The 27,099-nt window shown below is 36.9% G+C and overlaps 1 protein-coding gene across 2 annotated transcripts in view; it reads right to left on the bottom strand.

Annotated features, from left to right (window-relative positions):
- Positions 1–27,099, bottom strand: part of HIPK3 (homeodomain interacting protein kinase 3) — an 80,437-nt gene that overhangs the window by 47,679 nt on the left and 5,659 nt on the right. For both annotated transcript variants that reach the window (XM_052652327.1, XM_052652328.1), the window contains exon 2: positions 6,730–7,828. In XM_052652327.1, the coding sequence (XP_052508287.1) occupies positions 6,730–7,826 (1,097 nt within the window). In that variant the 5' untranslated portion in view covers positions 7,827–7,828. The remainder of the gene's footprint in view (positions 1–6,729; positions 7,829–27,099) is intronic.

Here is a 27,099-nt window from a genome sequence, read left to right as displayed (position 1 = left end):
AGTAAGCTCTCAAGGAAGGATGGGGCCACATCAAAGGGAGACGAGAGCAAACTTCAAAAGGCTCTTCCTAGGGCCTCCCTGGTGGCTCAGCAGTAAAGAATCCCCTGCCAATGCAGGAGACACAGGTTCAATCCCTGGTCCAGAAGATCCCACATGCCGCAGAGCAACTAAGCCCGTGTGTACGGAACCTGCGCTCGAGCCCGTGCTCTGCGACAAGAACAGCCGCTGCAGCGAGAAGCCTGTGCACCACAGCTAGAGGGCAGCCCCCGCTCACCCCAACCAGAGAAAGCTCACACAGCAACGAAGACCCAGCACAGCCAAAAATAAAGGAATTCAATTAAAAAAAAATTAAAAGGCTCTTGCTAGACAATTGAGGACAACTGAGCAGTAAAGCAAATGACAAGGAATGAATTACAACCCACTGCATACGAACCTGTAAGTCTATACAACAACAAACAGAGCAAAAGAAAGCTCTTCCTCATAGGAGAATTCCTTACACAGAGGAATGATAGAGCTTGAAAGTCATCATTTTGCAACCCCTAAGTTAATAACTGTTAAAGGCCATATTCATCAATGGATGCTAAAACTGGCCTGTGAAAATAAGATAAGAAACAGTATCTGTGAATCGTCTCAAAGTATCACAAGATACAAAAATAAACCTTATGGTAGAAAAATCTGGCAGTCACCCTCTCAATCAAGTGATCAAAGTTAACATTACTGGTAATAAGACAAATTGACAGCATATGCCTCCCAATATATGAGGACAAAACATCACTTCTGTAAGTGAAAATACTTAACCTGAAAACATCAGACAAACTCAAACTGAAAACATTGTACAAAATAACTGGTCTGTACTCTTCAAAAGCGCCGTATAGTTGAAGTACAATAGTGTATGTTTTAAGTATATAAGCACATATATACTTAAGTATGTAAGTTTTAGTATATAAGTACAACAAACACAGTGATTCACAATTTTTAAAGGTTATACTCCACTTACAGTTGTTATAGAATATTAGCTATATTCCCTGTGTTTTACAATATATGCTTGTATCTTATTTATTTTATATGTAATAGTTTGTGCCTCTTAACTCCTTACCCCTATCTTGTTTCTCCTCTTCCCCCTTTCCTCTCCCCAATGAGAACTAGTTTGTTCTCTAGATCTATCTTGTTTCTTTTTTGTTACACTCACTGCTGCTGCTGCTGCTACTAAGTCACTTCAGTCATGTCCGACTCTGTGCAACCCCATAGACGGCAGCCCACCAGGCTCCCCTGTCCCTGGGATTCTCCAGGCAAGAACACTGGAGTGGGTTGCCATTTTCTTCTCCAATGCAGGAAAGTTAAAAGTGAAAGTGAAGTTGCTCAGTAGTGTCCGACTCCTAGTGACCCCATGGACTGCAGCCTACCAGGCTCCTCCGTCCATGGGGTTTGCCAGGCAAGAGTACTAGAGTGGGTTGCCACTGCCTTCTCCTGTTACACTCACTAGTTTGCTTTTAGATTTCATATGTTATCATACAGTATTTGTTTTTCTCTGACTTATTTCACTTAGCATTATACCCTCCAAGTACATCCATATTATTGCAAATGGCAAAGTTTCATTCTTTTTTATGGCTAAGTAGTATTCTATTGTGTATATATGGCAAAGAATGACAACTGGTAAAATCTGAATTAAGTCTGTAAAGGTACTAGCACTGAATTGATTTTAATTCCCTTAAATCAAATAGTATTGAGCAGTTCAGTTCATCAAATCAATAATACTGATGTCAACCAACAATGATTCTGATTATTGCACTGGGGTTATGCAAGAGGATCTCCTTAAGTTTAGGAACACACACACAACCTCTTATATATAGTTAAATATTTAGAGATAAAGGGGTTTTACATCTAAAATTTGCTCTTAAACACTGTAACAACAAATGTACATGTGTATCTGTGTATGACGCACATAGAAAAAGAATGAGGATGAAACTGGGGTGGTAAATTTGAAACTTAGAGAATCTAGGTCAAGGGCATAAAAAAATTCTTCTCACTATTTCTGCAACTTTTTATTGCCTAAAATAATTAAGACAAAACAAAAAAATAAGTTTATCTTGTTAAGTCTCTCTCCCTGTTCTTTTCCCGTTAGAATATTTACTTTTCTGGTTATCTACACATTAGATTGTAAGCATCATAACAGTAGGGTCTTTATTTTTGCTCCTCAATGAATAACCAGCACCCAGCACAATATTCACACTTTATAGGCACAAAGTATTTTGAATGAAAGACTTAAAACATGGGCCAGATTAGAGTTTTCTATTCACATTATCTTTTCACTGAGGTCTCCATCAACTGATGGATATATAAAATGTGATATATCTATAAATGGAATTATTTGTCAACAACAAAAAAATGAAGCGCTGATACCTGCTACAATATAGATGAATCTTGAAAACATTATGCTAAGTGGGGGGGGGAAAAGCCAGTTAAAAAGAACAACATGTATGATGACATTCATATGAGATGTTTGGAATATGCAAATCTGTAGAGACAGAAAGTAGATTTTCGGTTGCTAGGGCTAGAGGAGGAGAAGGCAATGGCAACACACTCCAGTATCCTTGCCTGGAGAATCCCAGGGACAGGGGAGCCTGGTGGGCTGCCGTCTCTGGGGTCACACAGAGTTGGGCACGACTGAAGCGACTTAGCAGCAGCAGCAGGGCTAGAGGGGTGGGAAGATCGGGGAAAGATGCCTAAAGCATGCTAGGGAGCAGGAGTGGGGGTTCTTAGGGGGTAAAGAAAATGTTCTAAAATTGTGGTGATGATGCACGACTATGAATATACTAAAGGACGATGAATGTACACTTTAAAAGGATAAAATTCATAGTATGTGAATTATAGCTCAATAAAGCTGTTAAAGAAAAAACTTTTAAGAATTCTTTCAAATTTTTTATTTGAAGGCCTGATATATGGAGTAATTTATGTCTATGACCACAATCTATGGCATTGAAAATCACATTATAGACTTTTGGAATCGTCTATTAAAACGTCTGTTAAAACTAAACCTAACTGACAACTTTATATTTGTCTAATAAAGATTCCCAAACAAAAACAAGTTCTTTGATTCAGACAAGAAGCTACCAGCAATTTCAGCCAATATTGAGCTTTTAGGTAAGGGTGGCTGTGGGACAGAGAACACTCCTTAAGACTAGTCCATCCTTGGGATTCCCTGGAGGTCCAATGGTTAAGACTCAGCGCTTTCACTGCTATGGCCCAGGTTCATTCCCTGGTCACGTTACTAAAATTCCACAAGCCAAAAAGAAAAAAAGACTAATTGACTACAACCCCTTCTCTCCTTTCAAGGCTCATTCAAGTCAAGAGTCATCTTTCCCCAGACCCCTCCCTAAACCCTCTGATTAGGCTCAGTGCTCTCCTCTGGGTTCGCAAAGCACCCTACACAGGGTTCTGCCCTAGAACTTCTTGAGACAAACTATTTTTCTCCTCCATTAAATGAGGAAACTGTTTTTATCACCTCTGAATCCCTAGCATCTAGCACAGCATATAGAAAAGGCTCAACAAAAATTGTGATAAACTTGCACTGTAAACTTGGACCTGTCTGACTTGTCTAATAAGCGTGTTTTCTACTTTTTAAACAGGAATTCCACCAAGTGTTTTATCTAAGAACACAGAAATTGAGATAGGAAAAACAAACTAGGAATTTTATGTAAAAGCACTTGAGAAAAGTTCCCTATATAAAATACTGGTTATTTTATTAATAGGTCATCCTGTGTGTCTTAATTTTGTTACAGAAACTTTGATACTCAGGGTTTAAAAAAGGCATGAGGGGTTGGGAATGATCTAAACAAAAGCTGTTAAGCCTGAATTGTTTTTTTACCTTACCATATCTCTTTGTCAACTATTATATGCAAAAAAGAGCAGCATTTACTTCAACAACCACTAATGGTTGTTGACTAAATTATTCAGTCAAGTAGCAAAGAATACAACCGCTATACAGGTTACTTTCCAGCCCACTTTCCTGTCTCTATGTTCTGAAATGACTCAGAACCACAGGCTAAAATTCTATATTTAAAAAAAGAAGAAAAAGATATTTATGACCTGAATGTTGCCACCACACCTCATAAATACAGCCCCTTCTGCTGCTAAAACCTTTTATGCATTGAGGAGCCCTACGTGTTCTTGACAGAAACCATACTCAAGCAGCTGAATTTAGAACATGCTGACCTTGAGCAAATCAATGCCCTTAGCATGTACTTCTGGCTTATATCACTACAAGAGCTAGACAGCCTCACCATCTATAGCAGTCAACAATTTCTGGCCACCATCCTCTGTCTATTTTAAGATATCCCTACTATGTTTCTGTGCTGCATGGTTCAAAGAAACAGTAACACATGAACCTGTGTTTAAACACAAATCGTTTACTTTGGAACTTGGGCTACATGTTCCCACTGTGATTAGTTCAAAAATATTTAATTTGGTAAGTTGCCACTTCCTGCTTTCGTTTTTTAAGTACAATATATTTTAAACAAAGAGTAAAAAATCAAGTATGAGATACTTTTGCTTCTTGCCTCATCAGGTTTGTAAGTAAACTCAGTCAAACCAAGGTAGAACTGATAAAGTACACACCAATGCTGGAAAATAATGGTTACCTGCTATTTTTATGCAAAATTATACAAAACATTAAAACAGTACCTGATTAAAGACTACATTACATTTTCCCTAATTTACCATATTTCCGAACTCTTTTAACCTTGAATCCAACTGACAGAAACGCCATTTTAAAATTCTTGTTATCCACGCAACAGCAACCAAAATGCTAAGTAACACATCTTTTTATAATTAAGAAACTTTTTTTGTTTAAACTCTAAACATTATAAGTCCAGCACCTATATAGCTTCTGAAATTCAGGTAAATTATTTACTAGAAATTTATGTATAAAAACAAATTAGAAACTACTAGCTGTACTCAGCAATTATTCATACCTTATTTTTCCATTCCCAAAAGAAGCTATTTGTGCAAAAGCCTAAGGTTAAAAACCAATATCATAAAATATTTAGTATTTTAGACTGCTTTTTAAAGGATTTCTTTTACTCTCTTGAAACATTTAATAAACCGATCATCTCAAGTATAAAAACAAAGCTCTTTTTTTACTCTCATCCAAAAGAAAAGATTTCAAATAAAGAAAAGGAATCAAGGTATTACACATAACTAAATCTGATATGCCGAATAATGCAGGACCCAAATATAATGAAGTCATTTACTAACAAGTGAACTAAATATAGAGCCCAAGCAGCTGGAGCCTGGGGGTTTATATAATATGCTAGCTGACTGTTCAAAACTCATAAAAAGAATCCACAGAACACAAGGGAAAGGGGAAACACTATTCCTCTCATGCTGTTAAATCAGATATTAAAGTAATTTTTCCAGAGAAAAATTGACTAAAAGTTAACCTTGTGTTGCATTAAATTGGGGGAAAAATTTTGTTTTTGGTCAGGAGCACAGAGGGTCAAATAAATCCAATTATAGGAAATATCAATTAAGACTCATAACACTGTTACAACTACAATACCTTTTAAACCATCTAAAAAGTTTTAAGAACAGTACCTAGTACTCGCAGACTAAAAATTATAACATTAGGTATATAAAGGGTAATTTAGGCTATGCTTCTAATTTCTAATATATATTTTAGTAAACTTAATTATCAACCAAGTGACATAAATGTGGGCTTCCTTTCTCCTATTCTAACAGTTTCCAACAATAAACTTCATGTTTCTATTTACAAACTTATTAATAATGGCCAATATTGTCAGATCTTTTATTTGCCTGCTGAGTTGGGTCTTGTGGGGCTCCAGAATACACCAAGACCATAAAACTCATTTAAGCTGAAATGAAAAGAATTTCTCAAAATTATATAACTATGAATTTAAAAACATTTACAAACTTAAGATACTCTCAATCTTGGTAATGATTAGCTACCCTCAAGACCATTTACTGTACTCCAGGCTAGCATTATATTAATCATGGCATTGCAGTACATGGAAATTATTTTCTTCTTTAAATTCCACCCATAGTACGAACATCAAAATAGCATCACCTAAAACATATGTGTAAAGAACATAACCAAACTTCTTACAAAAGAGCAGCTTGAACATTTGTGGTAGCAATGGAAGTGAGTTTAAATCTTAAAATTACTAATCAAAGTGACTTTCCGTCTTTTTAAAACTTTTCTAAATGTTCAGTTATATCAGATGTGTCTTTAAAAAGCTAGTTTTCTTAAGCACTGAAAAATGCCCAAGTAAATGACTGCTGCTCAGTCATGCCTGACTCTGCAACCCCATGGACTGCAGCCTACCAGGCTCCTCTGTCCATGGAATTCTCCGGGCAGGATTACTGGAGTGGGTTGCCATTTCCTTCTCCAAAGAAATGTACAAAATTTACTATAAAGCCTTTCTCAATATTTAGACTTCTGTTCAATCATCATTAACCACCTATCAATCCTTCAGGTCTTCTATTAACAATAAAAATAACCAGATGTCTTTAGCACAGAAATTTGCAGTAGAAATTTCTATTCTGCTTGAGCAGATTTTTATGCCTAAATTTTTAAAGCCTCAAACCTAAACTGAACTTATTTTGATCTCTATGTATTCAAAGCAGTCTTTCTCACCACATACACACACAAAATTATTTCATTCTGCAAAAATTCAACACTTACCAAATAACCAAAAAATAATTATCACCTACCTGTAGTACCGAGATTGCAGATATGTTGAACAAACAGTCTTTGACACGTGACTGGCTGACCCAAAGTCTATTACTTTAACCCTGTATGGCTGTCGAACAGGATCCACCAACATAATATTCTCTGGTTTGAGGTCTGCATGAATTAATCCAAGACTTTTCAGTTTTTTCAGTGCAGTAGCCACTTGCTGAAGAATGGGTCGAATGACTTTTAGTGGCAGGGGACTGAACTTATTTTGTTTCAGAAAGTCATACAAATTTTGTTCCAGCATCTCAAAGACTAAACAAGTATGGTTACGGTGCTGAAAGCATTCGTAAGCTCGTACAAAGTTATATTCATCAGCATTTTCAGTACTGAGCCTTGCTAATATGCTCACTTCTATCTGACCCTGACGTGCATACGAAGGGTGGTTCTTCAAAATTTTGATTGCTACAATTTCATTTGTCCCTCTTTTCCAGCATTTGACTACCTGGCCAAAAGTGCCTCGACCAAGGAAATCAAGGACTTCGTAAGTATTTTTCATGGAGCATAAGACTTCATGCTGTACTAACTGATAGTCGCCGTCTCCAGTGGTGCAATTCTGTTTGGTTCCTGTGGCAGCTGTCACAACTGTCACTGGATTCCCCATGTTGGTTTGCAACATTGCAGGAAGTATGGACACCTCATCGACAATCTGCATTGCGCTGCTATGATTATCCAACTCCTCACTCTTGCGCTTCAATCCACATCGCTGGGGGCCTTCCAGGAAACTGAACCTGTGCCGCCACGCCCCAACCTGAGGTGCCTCCACTTGAGTTTGCGGCGCCTGAGCTGCTATAACCTTTGTAGCACCCGCAGTGTTTTTTATAACAACAGCACTTGTCTGCAATGAAAGGTTGTGTCCCCGAGGTCTGTTAAATGGTATCTTTGTCTGAAAAGCACTACCCTTCGTGGGAGGATGAGAATTTCCAACGTTTCTACCATTCACATAGGTCCGCGGATAGTTTCTTTCCTGGAATACACAACTGCTTGGCTCTACTTTGAGTTTCTTCACACTACAAAAGGCACTTGACTGAGTTTGATAAATATATGGTGGGTAGACCAAGACTTGTGAGGCCATACCTACAAAAACAAACAAAAAAGGGTCACATTAGCTACAAAAGTTCAATATTTTAACTCTCATGAACTTTTAACGAGTCAAGTCCATAATTTATAAAAACAGTTAAGTTCCATGAAGATTTTCTTCACCTTGGAGAAAATAAACATTTTCACTGTCTCCATTTTAGTTAATTAGTGTTTCAGATATTTTGTGCATTGCATGAAAGGTTGGGACTAAATAGTTGAGAAACTTCATTCAATCAATCAATATTTATTGACAAGCTACAATGGCTAAGATATGCCCAAGAAACTGTACCAACTATTTTTCCTCCAAAAGAAAATGTACAGATCCTTAAGCTGTATACATCTAGCAAAAGTAAGCATTCTATTACCAATAATATCATTTATGAACCAATGATCAAACCAGAAAATATATATTACACAAATGTTGTCATATTCCTTAAAGCTCAAGAACTACCTTGGGGAAAAAAAAAATCAATTGTAAAAATAAGTATGTGAGTCATTTTCATGATTTATCTTTAAAGTCCTTTTCACATCATCCCTGAACACGTATTAACAGTAAATTCCTTGACATTCAAATCAAAGTGATACAGTGGTTGTCCTTTTTTTTTTTGGTCCAGTCCTCGGCAGTGAAAGCACTGAGTCCTAACCACTGGATCACCAGGGAATTCCTAATACAATACCTTCCTGATGAAGCCTTTCCTAGAACACATACACTCACCGCTCACTCTCCAGGCATGATATGACATGACGGACATTATGTTATAATTGTTAGTGTATAAAACAGTCTTTCTCACTAGATCTAAAACAAAGTACTCAGAATATAAAGTTGGTTTTTAATAAATGTTGTTTGGGAATTGATTTCAAAATATTTCCACTCTTCTAAAAAATGGGACTTTCCTGGTGGTCCAGTGATTAAGACTCCTTGCTTCCAATGCAGGGGATGTGGGTTTGGTTCCTGGTTGGGAAACTAAATCCCGTATGTAGCAACTAAGACCCAGAACAGTCAAATAAATAAATAAAATAACCAACAGATTGCCATTACAATATGTAATATATGCAACACTTAAGATAATAAGAGCTACCACCTACTATGCAACAGTTTGACAAATGCCTTATTTGCAGTATTTTATGTAGTCCAAGTTTGCTGTTAAGAAAATTAAAGCTCAATGCATGCATGCTAAGTTGCTTCAGTCATGCCCAACTCTCTGCGACCCTACAGACTGCAGCCCACCAAGCTCCTCTATCCATAGGATTCTCCAGGCAAAAATACTGGAGTGGGTTGCCATGCCCTCCTCCAGGAGATCTTTCCAACATAGGGATCAAACCTGCATCTCTTATGTCTCCTGCATCAGCAGGCAGGTTCTTTACCACTATCGCCACCTGGGAAGTCCAAAGGGTGGTTAACTGGTTCAAGGTCATATACCTAAGGTGAAGTAAAATGAACAGGAAGATGCACTGCCCCTTCAGGTAAAAGGCATAAATTTATGCCTCTTTCCACTTCCTAAACAATTCTTGTTGCTAACTACCACTTTCCTAAGTTGACCTGGCTTTAGTAAGAAATCAACTACAAAAACTTATTACGCAAATTAAGATTTGTGGTTCAACATATATGAGAAATTGTAAATTGAAGTCCTGGATCTAAACCTTTTCATCCATTTTCTTAAATTCTTATTGGCATCTGTTCTATGCTGTTACTCAGGCGAGCTTTTGAGACTCCACCAATTTATCATCTTTTTAATGATGCAAAGCCACATCAATAACTCCTTCTGAATATATCAAGCTCACTTGACACTGCGAAGCTCCCCACCCTCATCTTCAATAACTTAACATGCCCATTCTTCTTATTTCAAATCCCTTCTGTAACCCACAATCAGAGAAACACACAGAATGACAGTCAATAAACAAAATTCCTAAAATAGCAATTGTAAATATACTAATAGATTTAGAGAAAAGCATGAACATAAACAGGAGAGACATGAAGATAATTTTTTAAATGGAACTAGTGAGCCTGGATAATCCCATGGATAGAGGAGCCTGGTGGGCTACAGTCCACTGGGTCACAAAGACTCTGACATGACTGAAGTGATTTAGCACACGTGCATGCATGTTCTCTGATCAAGAATCATACAATTCAGATATGGTACAAGGTATTCATGGAGCACCATGTGCAAAGGGATACAACACTGGAAACCTAGACATCCATGCAAAAGGCATAAGTTAGATACACTTTGATACACAGACCAACTAGAATCTTTTTGAAAAAGAATGAAAACAACCTATTTAACCTGCTACAACCTGATTCCCAATACTGTAATATGAAAAAGGCAAAATTTAGGAAAATGCATACAATAGATATTACCATATATGTTTAATTAAAGGGGGAATTATATATCTATATTTTTGCACATATATTAGTATCTATACAAACATAAATAAGTTATAGGCTGCTTTGCCTTAAAGAATAGTAAGACTACTGGGGGCAATGAGAAAGACTTACTTTATATGTTCTTTTAACCACCTTATATTTTACTTTGTACATATATTAACTGTTCAAAAGTTTTTTAATCATCTGGAAACCTAGTAAAACGTACACATAAAAAATTTCAACATGAAATAATATACCTGGGATATGCTTCAAAATAAAAGAGAAGAGAAAGTGGATGGGAATATAGATAAAATGAGATTAGCCATAAATTATCATAGGAGCTCGACTGTAAGTAAAAAGGGGTCATCATACTATCCTGTCTCCTTTTGAATGCTTACATTTTTCCTTAATATGAAGTTCAGTAAAAATAGATTTAAAATTCCAGAAAGATTCTGGTTCAGTAAGTTTGCAATGAGGTTCAAGTATCTATATGTGTACAAGTTCCCAAGGCCATTTAGATTCACACTAACATCTGAGAATCAATGATCTAGTCTGTACAAAACCCTAGGCAAATTCCAGTCTGACCAATTCAGGGCCCTCAGTCTGAAATATCAGGCTGAAGTTCTACAGAATAAAAGACATACCCTCCTAGGCCAATCCATGCCATGTTAAACCAAGGTGTTACATGGACAACTTTATGCCATAAGGATGGTATCATCTGCATATCTGAGGTTATTGATATTTCTCCCAGCAATCCTGATGCCAGCTTGTGCTTCATCCAGCGCAGCATTTCACATGATGTACTCTGCATATAAGTTAAATAAGCAGGATGACAATATACAGCCTCAACGTACTCCTTTCCCAATTTGGAACCAGTCTGTTGTTCCATGTCTGGTTCTAACTGTTGCTTCTTGACCTGCATACAGATTTCTCAGGATGCAGGTCAAGTGGTCTGGTATTCCCATCTTCCCAAGAATTTTCCACAGTTTGTTGTGATCCACACAGTCAATGGCACCCCACTCCAGTACTCTTGCCTGGAAAATCCCACGGATGGAGGAGCCTGGTGGGCTGCAGTCCATGGGGTCGCTGAGAGTCGGACATGACTCAGTGACTTCACTTTCACTTTTCACTTTCATGCATTGGAGAAGGAAACGGCAGCCCACTCCAGTGGTCTTGCCTGGAGAATGCAAGGGACGGGGGAGCCTGGTGGGCTGCCGTCTATGGGGTCGCACAGAGTCGAACACGACTGAAGCGACTTAGCAGCAGCAGCAGCAGCACACAGTCAAAGGCTTTGACATAGTTAATAAAGCAGTAGTAGATGTTTTTCTGGAACTCTCTTGCTTTTTCTATGATCCAACCGGATGTTGGCAATTTCATCTCTGGTTTCTCTGGCTTTTCTAAATCCAGCTTGAACATCTGGAAGTTCACGGTTCACGTACTGTTGAAGCCTGACTTGGAGAATTTTGAGCATTACTTTGCTAGCGTGTGAGATGAGCAAAGCCAAGAAGAACCAAAGAGTCTCTTGATGAAAGTGAAAGAGAATGAAAAAGTTGGCTTAAAGCTCAACATTCAGAAAACTACGATCATGGCATCCGGTCCCATCACTTCATGGCAAATAGATGGGAAAACAATGGCAACAGTGAGAGATTTTATTTTGGGGGGCTCCAAAATCACTGCAGATGGTGACTGCAGCCATGAAATTAAAAGACGCTTGCTCCTTGGAAGAAAAGTTACTGACCAACCTGGACAGCATATGAAAAAGCAGAGACATTACTTTGCCAACAATGGTCCGTCTAGTCAAAGTTGTGATTTTTCTAGTAGTCATGTATGGATGTGAGGTAGACTATAAAAAAAAGCTGAGCGCCAAGGAACTGATGCTTTTGAACTGTGGTGTTGGAGAAGACTCGAGAGTCCCTTGGACCGCAAGAAGATCAAACTAGGCAATCCTAAAAGAAATCAGTCCTGAATACTCACTGGAAGGACTGATGATGAAGCTAAAACTCCAATACTTTGGCCACCTGATATGAAGAACTGACTCGTTGGAAAAGACCCTGATGCTGGGAAAAATTGAAGGCAGGAGGAGAAGGGAACAACAGAGGATGAGATGGTTGGATGGCATCACCAACTCGATGGACACGAGTTTGAGCAGGCTCCAGGAGCTGGTGATGCACAGGGAAGCAGGGAAGCCTGGCATGCTGCAATCCATGGGCTTGCAAAGAGATGGACACAACTGAGTGACTAAACTGAACTGAACATGGACAACAGCTGAAAGCCAGATAATTTACCTAGAGATATTAAAGAAACTAATGCAATTTCTAAATCCAGCTGTCACTACTTTTACTTTTCCAACATGCCAAACCAGAAGGCAAACAATCAGCTTAATCCAAGGGCCAACTAAAGGAAGCTTAGAAAAAGTAATTACCTCTCACCAACCACTGTGCTCTGGGGTACCAATCTCAAAGAGAATTTTAGGAAATTCTTTCTAAAACACAAGGTAGAAGTGTCACATAATTTACACAGCACATAAGAAAAAGGGGGGAGGGGGCAATGCTGGAGATAGTTCTTATACTAGACCACAAGAAAAGAACTCTAAATTACTAATCAAACTGACTAATCAAACTGACCACAAGTATTAATTATTTCCCTTCTCCCACCCACCATCACATTAACTCATAACCTGAGAGGAAGGAGTCTCTCATCCTTGGTGTTCATGAATTTTACTGAGTATAGTTGTTACTCCCAGAAGCTGCTTAAGTTCCAAACACTGATTTAGTTCACTACTATTTCCTATTATTTTTCATTGCGATACATACTGTTACACCTCTGCAGCTGCATTTCATAAACTCTGTCATTTGTTCTTACCATCTGACTAAGAAATCGAAGTTTTTAAACACTACCCTTTTGAAAGCTGAAGCTACCTGTACAGGCACCCTAAGGACAGTCAAGCCTCCTGGTAGAGCAACCATTAAGCTTCCATTCCTCAGGTTTAATAACCTCAGGTACTTTAATAGGCCTTTATTTTCCCACTCCTCTAAAAAAAATTTTAAGACTCATCTGATATCTATCTAAATTCTTCACATCCTTTTACAATTACCGAAACAGCAATGTAACCAATGGTGATAACCAAACCACCACTAACCATAAAGAGACAGTTTTTCTTATAATAATACATTATAATATAATAATATTCTTATATAATATCAGATCTTCTGAAAAGGGAGGGAGGGAGCAGAGATAGAAATACTCTGACTATCTTGCATGCTCATGTCACTTCAGTCATGTCTGACTCTTCACAACTCAACAGACTGTACCCCTTAGGCTCCTCCGACCATGGGATTCTCCAGTCAAGAATACCAGAGTGGGTTGCCATGTCCTACTCCAGGGGATCTTCCTGACCCAGGAATCAAACCCGCGTCTCCCGAGTCTCCTGCATTGCAGGTGGATCTTTACCCACTGAGCCAATATGAAAATTCTGGGTCATTTTCTGCCAAACTTAAACATGGTACTATGTAATCAGGTTTTTATTTAAAATATTCTATCAAAAATATATTTAATAAAGATAACGATGCCTTGCATTCTCCTTACTCAACTTTCTTCTTCTACTTGTTCAAACTTCATTTTTTTCCCTTAAACTGTGGTAAAATACAGATATAGCATAAAATTTACCATTTTTAAGTGTACAGCTCAGTGGCATTAAAGTTATCCCCACTATTGTGCAACCATCACCATCATCCATATCCAGAACTTTTTTCCCTCTTCCGAACTAAAATTCTACCCATTAAACAACTGTCCATTGTCCCCTCTCACTAGCCCCTGGCAACCAGCATTCTATTCTCTACATCTACAACTATGACTACCCTAAGTACCTCATATGAGTTTAGTTATACATTTATCCTTTTATGACTGGTTTATTCCACTTAGCATAATGTCTTCAAGGTTCATCCATGTTGCAGCATGTGTCAGAATTTTCTTTTTAAAGCCAAGTAATATCCCACTGAATGTCTATGTCATATTTTTATCCATTCAGTCATCTAAAGATACATGGGCTGCTTCTACCTTTCAACTACTGTGAATAATGCTGCTGTGAACATGAATGTACAAACTTCTCTGCACGACTTTGTTATCAAAGTCTTATACTACTTCTGCATTCTTCACAAAGTCTAGCACAGAGTTAAACGAATAAAGACTCAAGGTGTTCTACAGTTTCAAATATTTTCACTTATTTTTTTATATGATATTGCAAACACTAGTTTTATCACAACTCTAATTTTTGTACTAACGACTGTCTGATTCATAAGGTCTGACAAAGAGATCAAAGGAGACAAAAGGCTTTAAGGTAACAATACTGTCTCTAATCTAGTTTCATGTAAATAATAAATTGTTCCAGTTTGGTTTATCCACAGACTTAAAAGCTTTGTTTTCATAAATATACTTAGAAAAGGTTTCCATTTTTTTCCCATTTTTAAAATATTTTCAGGTACATGAATATTTGGGGGCATAAAAATATTAAGACATCAATAAAGTTTCATTCAGAATCATTTTTATGATATTTGTAACTGGACACCATGTAATCAATAACAGAACTTCATTTCCATTTCAACTGAGAATTTGTCAACATTTTATTGAGGGATAAAAGGACATTCTTCTTAAGAGCTTTAAAGTTGAAGGACAAGATATCAAACATAGAGAAGAATGCTAAAAACAAGTATCACATGACTTGACTTACAGTGACTGAAAAAAGCTATTAACTGCACAACTATTTATTATTGTAATGCCACTTTAACCATTTTATCTTGGATTAGCTCATAAATATAACTTTAAAATTAATATTAGTTTATTATATAGATTTTCTAAAACATCACCCCCTGAAATAATTATGATGATACCACAAATGAAAACCTTTCCAAACACTGTATTATTTGGGCGGAAGTCTGAATTCCTGTTAACTGACCTAATTGTCAACATATATTTCAAATGATAAATGAGTTAATAATCTATGAGAGTATTTTAATGTCTAAAAAACTCACAGAGATTAATTAATTCACATGTATCCAGAGAAAAACATGGCCCAAAAAGATACACGCACCCCGGTGTGCACTGCAGCACTGTTTACAATGGCCAAGACACGGAAACAACCTAAATGTCCATCTACAGGAAAGGATAAAGAGGACGTGGCGTATATACACATATGCACACACACACACGCAAGCAATGGAATACTACACATATGCGCACACACACACACACAACAGAATACTACTCAGTCAGTAAAAAGAATGAAATAAGGCCATTTGCAGCAACATAGATGGATCCAGAGAGTGTCATACTGAGTCAAGTAAATCACACACACACACACACACACACACACACACACACACACACACACACACCACGGAATACTACTCAGTCAGTAAAAGAATGAAATAAGGCCGTTAGCAGCAACATAGATGGATCCAGAGAGTGTCATACTGAGTCAAGTAATCACACACACACACACACACACACACAACGGAATACTACTCAGTCAGTAAAAAGAATGAAATAAGGCCGTTTGCAGCAACATAGATGGATCCAGAGAGTGTCACACTGAGTCAAGTAAATCATACAGAGAAGGAAAAACATCACATCTCATCCCTTATATGTGGAATCTAAAAAGAAATGATACAAATGAACCTACTTACAAAACAGAAAGAGACTCACAGAAAACTAACTCATGGTTGCCAAGGGGAAGGGACAGTTAGGGACTCTGGGAAGGTCATGTACACACTGCTATATTTAAAGTAGATAACCAACAAAAACCTATTGTTTAGCACATGGAACTCTGCTCAATGTTATGTGCCAGCCTGGATGGGAAGGAGTCTGGGGGAGAATGGATACACAACTATGTGTGGCTGAGACCCTTCACTGTTCACCTGAAACTATCACAATATTGTTAATTGGCTATACCCCAATACAAAATATTTTTGGTGTTTTAAAACAATAAGGTAAAAGCACTAATGAAACAAACAAAAACAGGTAAAATAATGTTCTCTGCTGCACAGGAACAAAATTTTGAAGCAACCTAACTGTCAGAAAAGGAATGGATATAGTTGTTTTGACTTTTTCATGCAACACACAACTATGGCTTATAGCACAATCATCGTGTATTTCTATACTGCAAAAAGAAAACAAGTATAAGGTTAAGACACTAATTAAGATATTATCCCAATTTCAAAGATGTTAAAACGTGCGGAAAATTGTGCTTGTTAGAATTAAAGACATGCAGCAAAGTCAACTAATATAAATTACACATATCAACATGGATAAATCTCAGAACAATGTAAAACAAGAAACAAGTTGCAGAAGCATATGTATTATTTATTTAAAGTCAATAGCAAACAAACCTATATTGTGTTTTTAGATATATTAAGTATGTGGCAAAAGTATAAAATCATGCACAGAAATTATAAACAAGCCAAGAAGAAAGGGTAAAGGAGAGACTTCAACTGCAGGAACTATTTTGTACCCAGGTGGCAGCGGCAAAGGAACTGGTTCTCTTACTCTCTATACTTTCATAGCCTACATTTACATTAATTTTTAAATATAGAAGGAAAAAAATATACCAGACAAGAGGATATCCTCTTTAAGAGCTAGAAAAATATAACCATTTTAGATATATTTTATTAGCTTATTCAGTCAGCCATATAGTATTTCATCCTATTCTTTCAATTTTTAAATTTTTCTTTCAATTCAAATCAAGTAAAAATATTTAGGAGGAGGAAGATTTAACAATGAAGCATGTTTTTTCATCAATGAGCTCCTTCTAGGAAAAGGCAAACACATGTATACATATAACTATATTACTAACGAGGGCAGTAACAAAGATATATGGTGCACACAGGTAGCAAAAAAAGGGGGATGATTTAACATACACCTGAAAGAACACAGGATTCCCTAAGAAGTTAACTGAGCTAAGTTTTGAAGGATGATGGAAAGAAGTCTGCTACTTAGGAAGGATATTCCCACAGCACAAACCAATAGCACATATAAGAGAAGAGACTAATGAAAAATATGACACATTGGCTTTGTGTGGCTAGAACGGGGGCCCACAAATTACAGTTAGCCAAATTCAACCCAGACTATTTTTGTATGGCCCACAAGCTAAGAATGTCTTTTGTATTTTTAAAGGTTTAAGAAAAAAAGAAAAAACGCACACAACCGAGATCATATGCCACTTGCAAAGCCTAAAATATTTCCCATCAAGCCCTTTAAGAAATTTGCCAACCTCTGCTCTAGAATATACTTGCTGCCAGGGGCAGCTGGAGAAAAAGATTCTCTTGAGAAGAAGAAAGACAACTTTAAAAAGAAAAATCACAAGAACTTCATCTTCCATACTAAGAAGCTATGGGTGATGAGGTGTCTCTGAAATGTTTTAAATAGGAAATCAATATAATCATATTTGCATTTTTAAAAATCTTATTTGTATTTTAGCAAGATAACTCAGGAAAATTTGTGAACAATAAACTGGAAAGAGACGGTAGTGGAAATAACAGTTGAAAGACTACCCTAATAATCCAGATAATAGCTGATCAGAGTCTGAGCAAAGGCAGAAGTAATGGAATGAGAGAGTACCGATTACCAACAGTGATAGGTGACTAGGAGATAAAAGCCACAGAACTTGGTGAGGAATGAAGGAAGTGTCACCATCATGCTTCTGACTTGAAAAAATGATAACCAAATGTGAGCAAAAAAATTCTTTTAAAGGAGAAATGAGAGAGGAAAAACTGAATTCAGTTTTAGATCTGCTGAGTTTGAGGTATCTTATCACTGAGCCCAATTAAATGCAGATTCTTACAAAAAGGCCTCCATTCATTTGAGTAGTTTACTTAGGAAGCTATCCCATGGGGCACAAGTAAGCGACACAGGATAATTAGTCAGGAAAGAGGGAAAGCAATAAATGTAAAGGAATGATGGAATTAAAAATTAACTACTTGGCAACAACCATAATAATTGATTCAAACAATAATTATCAATTATCAATTATGCAAAAACTAGTGGGTAAGAAAAAGAATGAATATATGTATAACTGAATCACTTTGCTGTACACCTTAAACTAACACAATGCTGTAAATCAACTATTCTCCAATAAAATTTTAAAAAAAAATGGTGAAAGTTTCAAGAATAACAGGATATTATTCTTGGGAGACAATTCACCATGGATCTCTCATGCTTCTCCGTGTCTTGTAAGCAGAGACACTGAATGCCTTTGTTTTGGAGTCTCTTCTCAAGGATATTTGTATACTGAACAGCCTTGCAAGGTAGAGATAGTGTCTTCCTGAGCAAAGGTCAGGTTGCTTCATGCCAAGATGACTCCCTCCTGCGCGCATGTCAGGGGGGTTCACTGCCCCTTACAAAAGATTTGAGTTTTCCAAACCTGGGGTGCCACTCTTGCAGCACAACTACTCCTGTGCCTGAGTCACCTGGCCCTGTTTGCATCACCCTGTGGGAACTGAGCTGGGGAAACAGAGGAAATACTGACCCGCTGACTACTACTATTGCTCAGTAAGAAATAAGAAAGTCCTTTATCTCTTACTTCAGAGTTTGTCTTCTGCAGCAGCCATTCCTAATCTGTTAGTTTGCAAGACCTTTCATAGTTCTTGACAATCACACATTTTAAAAGTACATTCCCACAAGATGCATAATAATCAAAAAGAACAAACAGGCAGATGTCACATTAACCGGGTGATCAATGCTAAAATCTCTAGTAATGGGATATATTGCCATCACATGACTCCTGGTATGATGTATTGAGAGGAATACATTTCACTGTGCTACTTCTAAGCACAAGAATGAACATCCAAGCTGATGGCCATTCTACAAAATAACTACCAGTATTCTTCAAAATGTCAATATCAGGAAACAACACAAAGCCTGAGAAACTTTCCAGATTACAGAAAATAAACATAAAACAAAACAGCCTTTGCTTTTATCGAAGAGAAATTAGGGGTATACGGACATCAAGTCTGCAACATACTCTCAAAGTGTTCAGGGGAAAAAACACACAGATATAGAGAGGAAAAGGTAAATGCAAATGGGGTAAAAGTGTTAACATCTGAAGCATCCAGCTGAAAAAATACACAGGAATTCTTTGTACTACTCTTGCAAATTTTCTGTAGGTCTGAATTTTTGTCAAGTGACAATGTTTTTCTTGCACAAGGCTGCTCTTCAAGCATTACTCATTTGAAAATGAACTGCTGAATATCCTAGGTATGGCCTCAGTTCAGTTCAGTCGCTCAGTCGTGTCCGACTCTTTGTGACCCCATGAATCGCAGCACTCCAGGCCTCCCTGTCCATCACCAACTCCCCAAGTTTACCCAGACTCATGTCCATCAAGTCAGTAATGCCATCCAGCCATCTCATCCTCTGTCGTCCCCTTCTCCTCCTGCCCCTAATCCCTCCCAGCATCAGAGTCTTTTCCAATCAGTCAACTCTTCGCATGAGGTGGCCAAAGTATTGGAGCTTCAGCTTCAGCATCATTCCTTCCAATGAACACCCAGGACTGATCTCCTTTAGGATGGACTGGTTGGATCTCCTTGCAGTCCACGGGACTCTCAAGAGTCTTCTCCAACACCACAGTTCAAAAGCAACCATTCTTCGGTGCTCAGCTTTCTTCACAGTCCAACTCTCACAGCCAAACATGACCAGTGGAAAAACCATAGCCTTGACTAGACGGACCTTAGTCGGCAAAGTAATGTCTCTGCTTTTCAATATACTATCTGGGTTGCTCATAACTTTCCTTCCAAGGAGTAAGCATCTTTTAATTTCATGGCTGCAATCACCATCTGCAGTGATTTTGGAGCCCAAAAAAATAAAGTCTGACACTGTTTCCATGGTTTCCCCATCTATTTCCCATGATGTGACAGGACTGGACGCCATGGTCTTAGTTTTCTGAATGTTGAGCTTTAAGCCAACTTTTTCACTCTCCTCTTTCACTTTCATCAAGGGGCTTTTTAGTTCCTCTTCACTTTCTGCCATAAGGGTGGTGTCATCTGCATATCTGAGGTGATTGATATTTCTCCCGGCAATCTTGATTCCAGCTCGTGCTTCTTCCAGCCCAGCATTTTTCATGATGTATTCTGCATAGACGTTAAATAAGCAGGGTGACAATATACAGCCTTGACGTACTCCTTTTCCTATTTGGAATTAGTCTGTTGTTCCATGTCCAGTTCTAACTGTTGCTTCCTGACCTGCATACAGATTTCTCAAGAGGCAGATTAGGTGGTCTTATATTCCCATCTCTTTCAGAATTTTCCACAGTTTGTTGTGATTCACACAGTCAAAGGCTTTGGCATAGTCAATAAAGCAGAAATAGATGTTTTTCTGGAACTCTCTTGCTTTTTTGATGATTCACCGGATGTTGGCTATTTGATCTCTGGTTCCTCTGCCTTTTCTAAAATCAGCTTGAACATCTGCAAGTTCACAGTTCACGTATTGCTGAAGCCTGGCTTGGAGAATTTGGGGCATTACTTTATTAGCGTATGGCCTAGATCACCTAGAATGTCAGGCACAGAGCAAGTCCCTGGGATCATGTGCCCCCGTTAATAATATTCATAAGCAGTGACAGGAAATCTTTTCATTAAAATATATTACTTAATTCGCACTTGCTTTTGAAGCTTTGGGTCATTATGTAATTTCTTCAATCAATAGAGACTGAAACTAGTATTTCACTATATGGTCCAATAAATTGACAATAAAAGAGTCTTTTTATTCTTGAAAGACCGACAACCACAGTACTAGCCTAAACAAGGTTCTACAACAGGAATTAGAAAATGAAACTATATGACTGGCAATATTTAGTCGATAAAAAGCAGTATCTAGTCACGCTTTCCTTTTTCAATTATTTTGTTTAAAGTACATATTTATAAAAAACAAAACAGCAAGTCTTCTTAGAAATAAAAGACAGGGTATACCAGAAAATAAGTTTTTAGTGTGAATAGTAAGTTTAACTCTTCACTGGGCATTTTTAATATCTATATTATTAAACAGGTCACTGTATCTATTATATCCAGGACTTTACTGATACTAAAATATTTCATGTAAGAAACCACATATACATGAACCACTTCAAACTGTAAAGCTTCATAAAATAAACCTGCTGTCTCAGGTACCTACAAAACATTTATTTGAAAACACTAAAGTCTTGGGTATTTTCCAGCAGTATTGTGAACAAAGCATCTAGGGAATGTGTTGACTATAACACAAATCAGCATGTTAAATAACAAGCTTCATCTGACTTAGCAAAACATTCCAACTTTTGGAACAGAAAGTGATCCGTTGGACATTTCAAAGCTGCTAGAATTCACCCTGCCAATACAAGTCTTTAGAAAGGCTAGAAGAGAGTTAATGAAAAACAGTATTTAAGAACTACATTTTCTAAAGCATGTAATTCTCTAGATTTTTTTGAAGCTATGTAAAAATCAAAACTCAGAAATGGAAATATTGACAGAAAAGTTGACTAAAAATGAAAAGTTCCTGTGAAGAACTCTTTTTATTGAAATAAACTTTAAGATTCATAATTCAAATCTAGTTTATAAAACAAATACAAAAGAAAATTTCCTTAAATTCATCACACAATATCTACCAATGCCAGTACCTACCAGTGGATTATTAGAAAAATTAAACAGCCTTACATCTTTAGGTTACGAATAACTCCCTTCTAGAAAGCCAAATGAATTGTCTTCTACTTTGTAGGAAAGTCTGTCCCAAAAGAATCACTACAAAATTTTTATTTCTTATTAAAACAAAAATCCATGTAACCAACTGTTAAAGCATGAATATCTCCTAACCTAAAACACCTCTGAAACAATTCAGAGGAAGCTGAATCATAGATTAATAATTTGATCAAACATCCACTGCTGATCACGCAATATAAGGAAAAAAAAATGCTGCTGACAAGTTAAGATTTTTAAAAGAGATAAGAGTTCAAAGTTCTAAATGAACATTTATAGAATTAAAGGTCAAGTTCTACAAAAAATTTTTAAATTATGGGCTATGCTAAATAAACAATTTTAAGATTCTCCTTCTATATAGTGTTCTTCATACATAACTAAGAGTACTATCACTCAAGAGTTATATATACTACAAGAGTTGAAAGTCTAAAAACTAGTGTGAAGTGAGAACAGTAGCTGCCCACCACCATGCACCACTAATAACAGTTTTGCATTTCTAAGAGCTGAAGAGACAAATACTTACAGTTGCATAAGCTTGATTTTAGTACTTTGGTTTTGAAAAATCTTTATGAAAGACATTTTAGGACTTGAAAAAATAAACTGGAACAAAAACGTCAATTCCTTGTTCTTTCCAAATTATGTTAAGACCCTGTACGTTCCTGATGTGATCTACACTGCTAAATTCATAGTTTTTTTTCTCCCTTCAATTATGTTCTCTCTCTTCATAGCTGGTTGCCAGATAAGCCATTTTATAGAAAAGTCCTTTTTGAGGAAATTTAGTGAAGTACCTTCAAAAACCTTTCTTAAGTAAAGAAACTTTACTTTCAAATTTTAAATGTCATATACCTCTTGTGAAGATGATCTTTCACAATGGCATCCGGAAATCCTGCGCTTCTGGAACCTCTATGGTATCAAGCGAGAAACAATGGAAGGAACAGAAATGAGACTATGTTAAGAAAAACAAAGATCTCACTCTTATTCTCATGACAAATTTGAGGAAGAGGACAGGGCAGAAATTTACAATGGATATCCTTAAGAAAGCCAGAAAAAAAACTAAAGAACAAAGCAATTCATAAAGCCCTACAGAGGAAAAACAATCAGCCTCTCATAAGTACTCTTAGAGGACTGCTGAATTCTTAGAAACTATTACAACTGCTTCTGTTTGGCTCTGACTACCTCTAACCATTAACTTCTTAAAGTGACACATTGTTGGGTTGCATGTAATAAGCTGTGAACTAAAACTGCAGATTTATATCCATTTAGCAAGGATCACATAAACATTTATTTCTTCCACAACAAGCTCACAGAAACATTGAAAAAAATTTGTTGTATCAGTGTAAAAAGCCACACTGTCATATAGGATACCATACAATTATATGTATCAGAATTATAATGATAAGAAAAACTCAAGATTTATCTGGCTAAAGAGTTTTCTTAACAACACTAATGCATTAAAAGATAAAAACATGATTAAGAAAGTTTAACTCAAAAACATTTTAATTCAAAGAAACAGACTCACAAATATAACAGACTTGTGACTGTTAAGTGGGCAGGGGCAATGAATTGAGAGTGGGGACTGCAGTGCAAACTATTATACATAGAACTGGTAAACAGAAAGGTCCTACTATATACCACAGGGCATACAGTATACTCAATATCTATATTCAATATCCTATAATAAATCATAATGGAAAATATGAAAAACAATATACATATGTGTATATATATGTATAAACAAATCATTTTGCTATACATCAGAAATTAACACAACACTGTTAATCAACTATACTTCAATAAATTTTTTAAAAAAGAAAGTAATTGAGATTGAAGTTGCCTGTAATATCTAACACATTTTTTCCTAAATAATTTATTTTATTTATTTTTGGCCGTGCTGAAGTGAGCAGGGGCTACTCTCCTTTGCACTGGGCAAGCTTCTTATTTGCAGTGGCTTTTGTTGTAGAGTACAGGTTTGAGGAAAGCTGGCTTCCATGGTTGCAGCACGTGGGCTCAAAAGTTGCATTTCCCAAGCTCTAGAGCACAGGCTTAATAGCTGTGGCCAAGGTGCTGAGTTGCTCCGCTGCATGTGGGATCTTCCTGGATCAGGGATCAAACTTGAGTCTCCTGAATAGGTGCACGGATTCTTTACCACTGAGCCACCAGGAAAGCCCCCTAATTTTTAATTCAAAATTAAGGCTAGCTACTGATTCCATGGCATAAAACAAAAACACACTAAATCATTTAAAAATGGCCACAAAGTAGTTATAGCTTACTGATGAGAAATTTATCCTCCAGATAATAACTAAAAATTTCTTATTGGCCAAAACTGACCTCATGCCATTTTTCAGGCATGTAAAACTAATGATTCCATATTAACTATACATGATGACTATGCCAAAATGGTCATATCACAATGTTATGACTTAAATGTTATTTATTCATAGAAGTCTTGCAAATTCAGAGTAAAAATTATCACTAAGCCTTATCGTTACTCGAAATCAGATGGCTAGAATGAGTGGACTAATCTGTGAAATTTAACATTTTGCATAAAAACATTTCCTTCAGTCATTCTAATGTATGTTTTATTACATGCTTATAATCGTAATACATGTATAACCTGATGTCAATTTGTTCTCTTTACTCTTATTTTAAACAGCAGCATAATATTCTACCACATATGCATAGCGTAAGTTGCTAGACTGCTTTTTTCCCAGTTTTTTCACATTTATAAAGTTGTAAATAATATTTTCATATAGTTTTTAAACATACTTTATTTTCTTAATATGGATTTCCAAAAAGTAGACTTGATAAAAACTGAAAGATGTTGTTTTGCAAAGCAGTTATGGCTGTTTGTCTTGTTTTTAGTATTTAGTATTTATTTTTTTAATACACTCATCAGAAAAAAAAGTAGTTTAAGACTTAAAGTTTCAAACATTAAAACCACAACAGAAAATAAATATGAATACCAAGAAGGAAATACAGAAAAAGGAACAAATTTGGAAGTAAGATTATTAATTCAGTTTGAGCTACCTGTACAGGAAAAACAGGGAGTTCAGGAGACAATTCAGAAGATGAGCTACAAGAAGCTGAGAACTGAATAGTGACTGGATGCAATCATCTGGAGAAATACACAAACCACAAATAAAAGAAAACTACTGGAGAGCTTAGCGGGAGTAACTTCACCAGAGTGGCATGGACAGAGAGCTACATTGTCAAGTAGAGACTGCTGCTGCTGCTGCTGCTAAGTTGCTTCAGTCGTGTCCGACTCCGTGCAACCCCACGGACGGCAGCCCACCAGGCTCCCTCATCCTTGGGATTCTCCAGGCAAGAACACTGGAGTGGGTTGCCAGTTCCTTCTCCAATGCATGAAAGTGAGAAGTGAAAGTGAAGTCGCTCAGTCGCGTCCGACTCCTATCAACCCCATGGACTGCAAGTAGAGGCTAGAGTACACATTAAGAAATGTGGAAGAAATAGAGTAGGGAAGATAGGTCCGCAGACCTTCAGAGGCACAATTAAAAGATGCCTGTTTAAGATTGAAGAAAAGGGGTCAAGAAAAAGAGGGAAACTGAAGTTACTGGATAGGTTCAAGATGCTGAAAAACATTTTAGGATGAAATCCACAAAAGAGAATAGGGAGTAGTCTTGGAGGAAAAGAGGTATTTCTTTTCTTGAGAGAGTAGTGGAAAAACAAAATGGGTGACAGTAGAAGTTATACTCAGAAGCAAAGGGTTGGAAATCTGGAGAAGTTGATGTCTGTTGACCTCTACCTAAGAAACAAACTCATTTGCTAGAATTGAGGAGGTGACGGGAAAAATAGTGTTTTGAGAAGTCAAATGGGTCTTTGATACATTCACAATTGCTTGGTCAAGTACCAGTCAAGCTACTCAATAAAGTATGCCAGTATTTGACTACTTTTATGATTTATGACTACTTTTATTAGAGAAGGAAATGGCAATCCATTCCAGTACTCTAGGCTAGAAAAATCCCACGGACAGAGAAGCCTGGTAGGCTACAGTCCATAGGGTCGCAAAAGTCGGAGACAATTGAGCGACTTCACTATCACACTATCAATGATAATTATATTTGATTTCCCAATGTCAAGCAGGCAGTTGAGGAGATATAAAAACCTTTGAGACATGGTCTCTGACCAAAGAACAGTTTAGATATGATTTTATATTTTTTTAATGTAACCTTTCCCCTACAATGGAATATATTATTTTATAAAAATAGGTTAGAAATTGAGATATTTTATTTTCTTCCAATCAGATTAACAGGAAACAATTTCAAGCTAGATATAACTTCAGGTATGAGATATTTTGAAAGTGATTTTGCAAGTTTCAAAGTAGCCACTAGAAATACTTCCAGCACTGTCACACTAGGCTTAGGGCAACTGACAAGGCAAGCATTCCAACTATTTTCTACTCAAAAGCTATTAGGAAACCAATTATGTTATAGTCCCTAACACTCTGAGTAGGTTCTCATACAGAAAACAATTTTAGAGAATTCCCTGGTGGTCCAGGGGTTAGGACTCACAACTTTCACTGTGGGGGCCTGGGTTCAATCCTTGGTAGGGGAACTAAGATCCTGCAAGATGTACAGTGTGGCCAAAAAGAAAAAGAATTCCATTTTAAATACACATGTATAAGATATCAAAATGTTACCAAATTGTCAAAGTTCATTAAGAATTTATCATACGTTACTGTAACAGCAGAAACACAATACAACACTTGCCTTTTGCATGACTGTTAAAAGGACTTCAACATAAGACAGACTTGATTTACACAAATTAAGTACACAAATAATATCCCTCCTGAAGAGTGGTTTTAAAATGAGTTATAGCCAGAAATTTCAATATTTTTAAAAGTACCTTAAAATGAAGTTCTATCTATACCCAGTTTTCACCTGTTTTCTTCCCACAGATGGCATAAGAATGAAACATGGAGAGCCATACTCCAAACTGAGAAAGTAATAATATAATTAGAAGAGGCAATCCTATAATAATTTTCTCAGGCAATACAAGAATTGGGCAAGTCCAGAAGGAACCACTAGAGAATAAGAGAATGAAATTAACCGTATTTGAGAAATGACCCTCTCCTTCACTTAAATTAACATATGTATGTCTCCATAAGGCAATAAAGGCAATTACACTACTCAACCGCTTCCCTGGTGGCTCAATGATAAACAATCCGCCTGCCAATGCAG

Source organism: Budorcas taxicolor, chromosome 15 (assembly GCF_023091745.1).
Source record: "Budorcas taxicolor isolate Tak-1 chromosome 15, Takin1.1, whole genome shotgun sequence".
Lineage (NCBI taxonomy): Eukaryota > Metazoa > Chordata > Mammalia > Artiodactyla > Bovidae > Budorcas > Budorcas taxicolor.
This window is presented reverse-complemented; position numbering and strand designations above follow the sequence as displayed.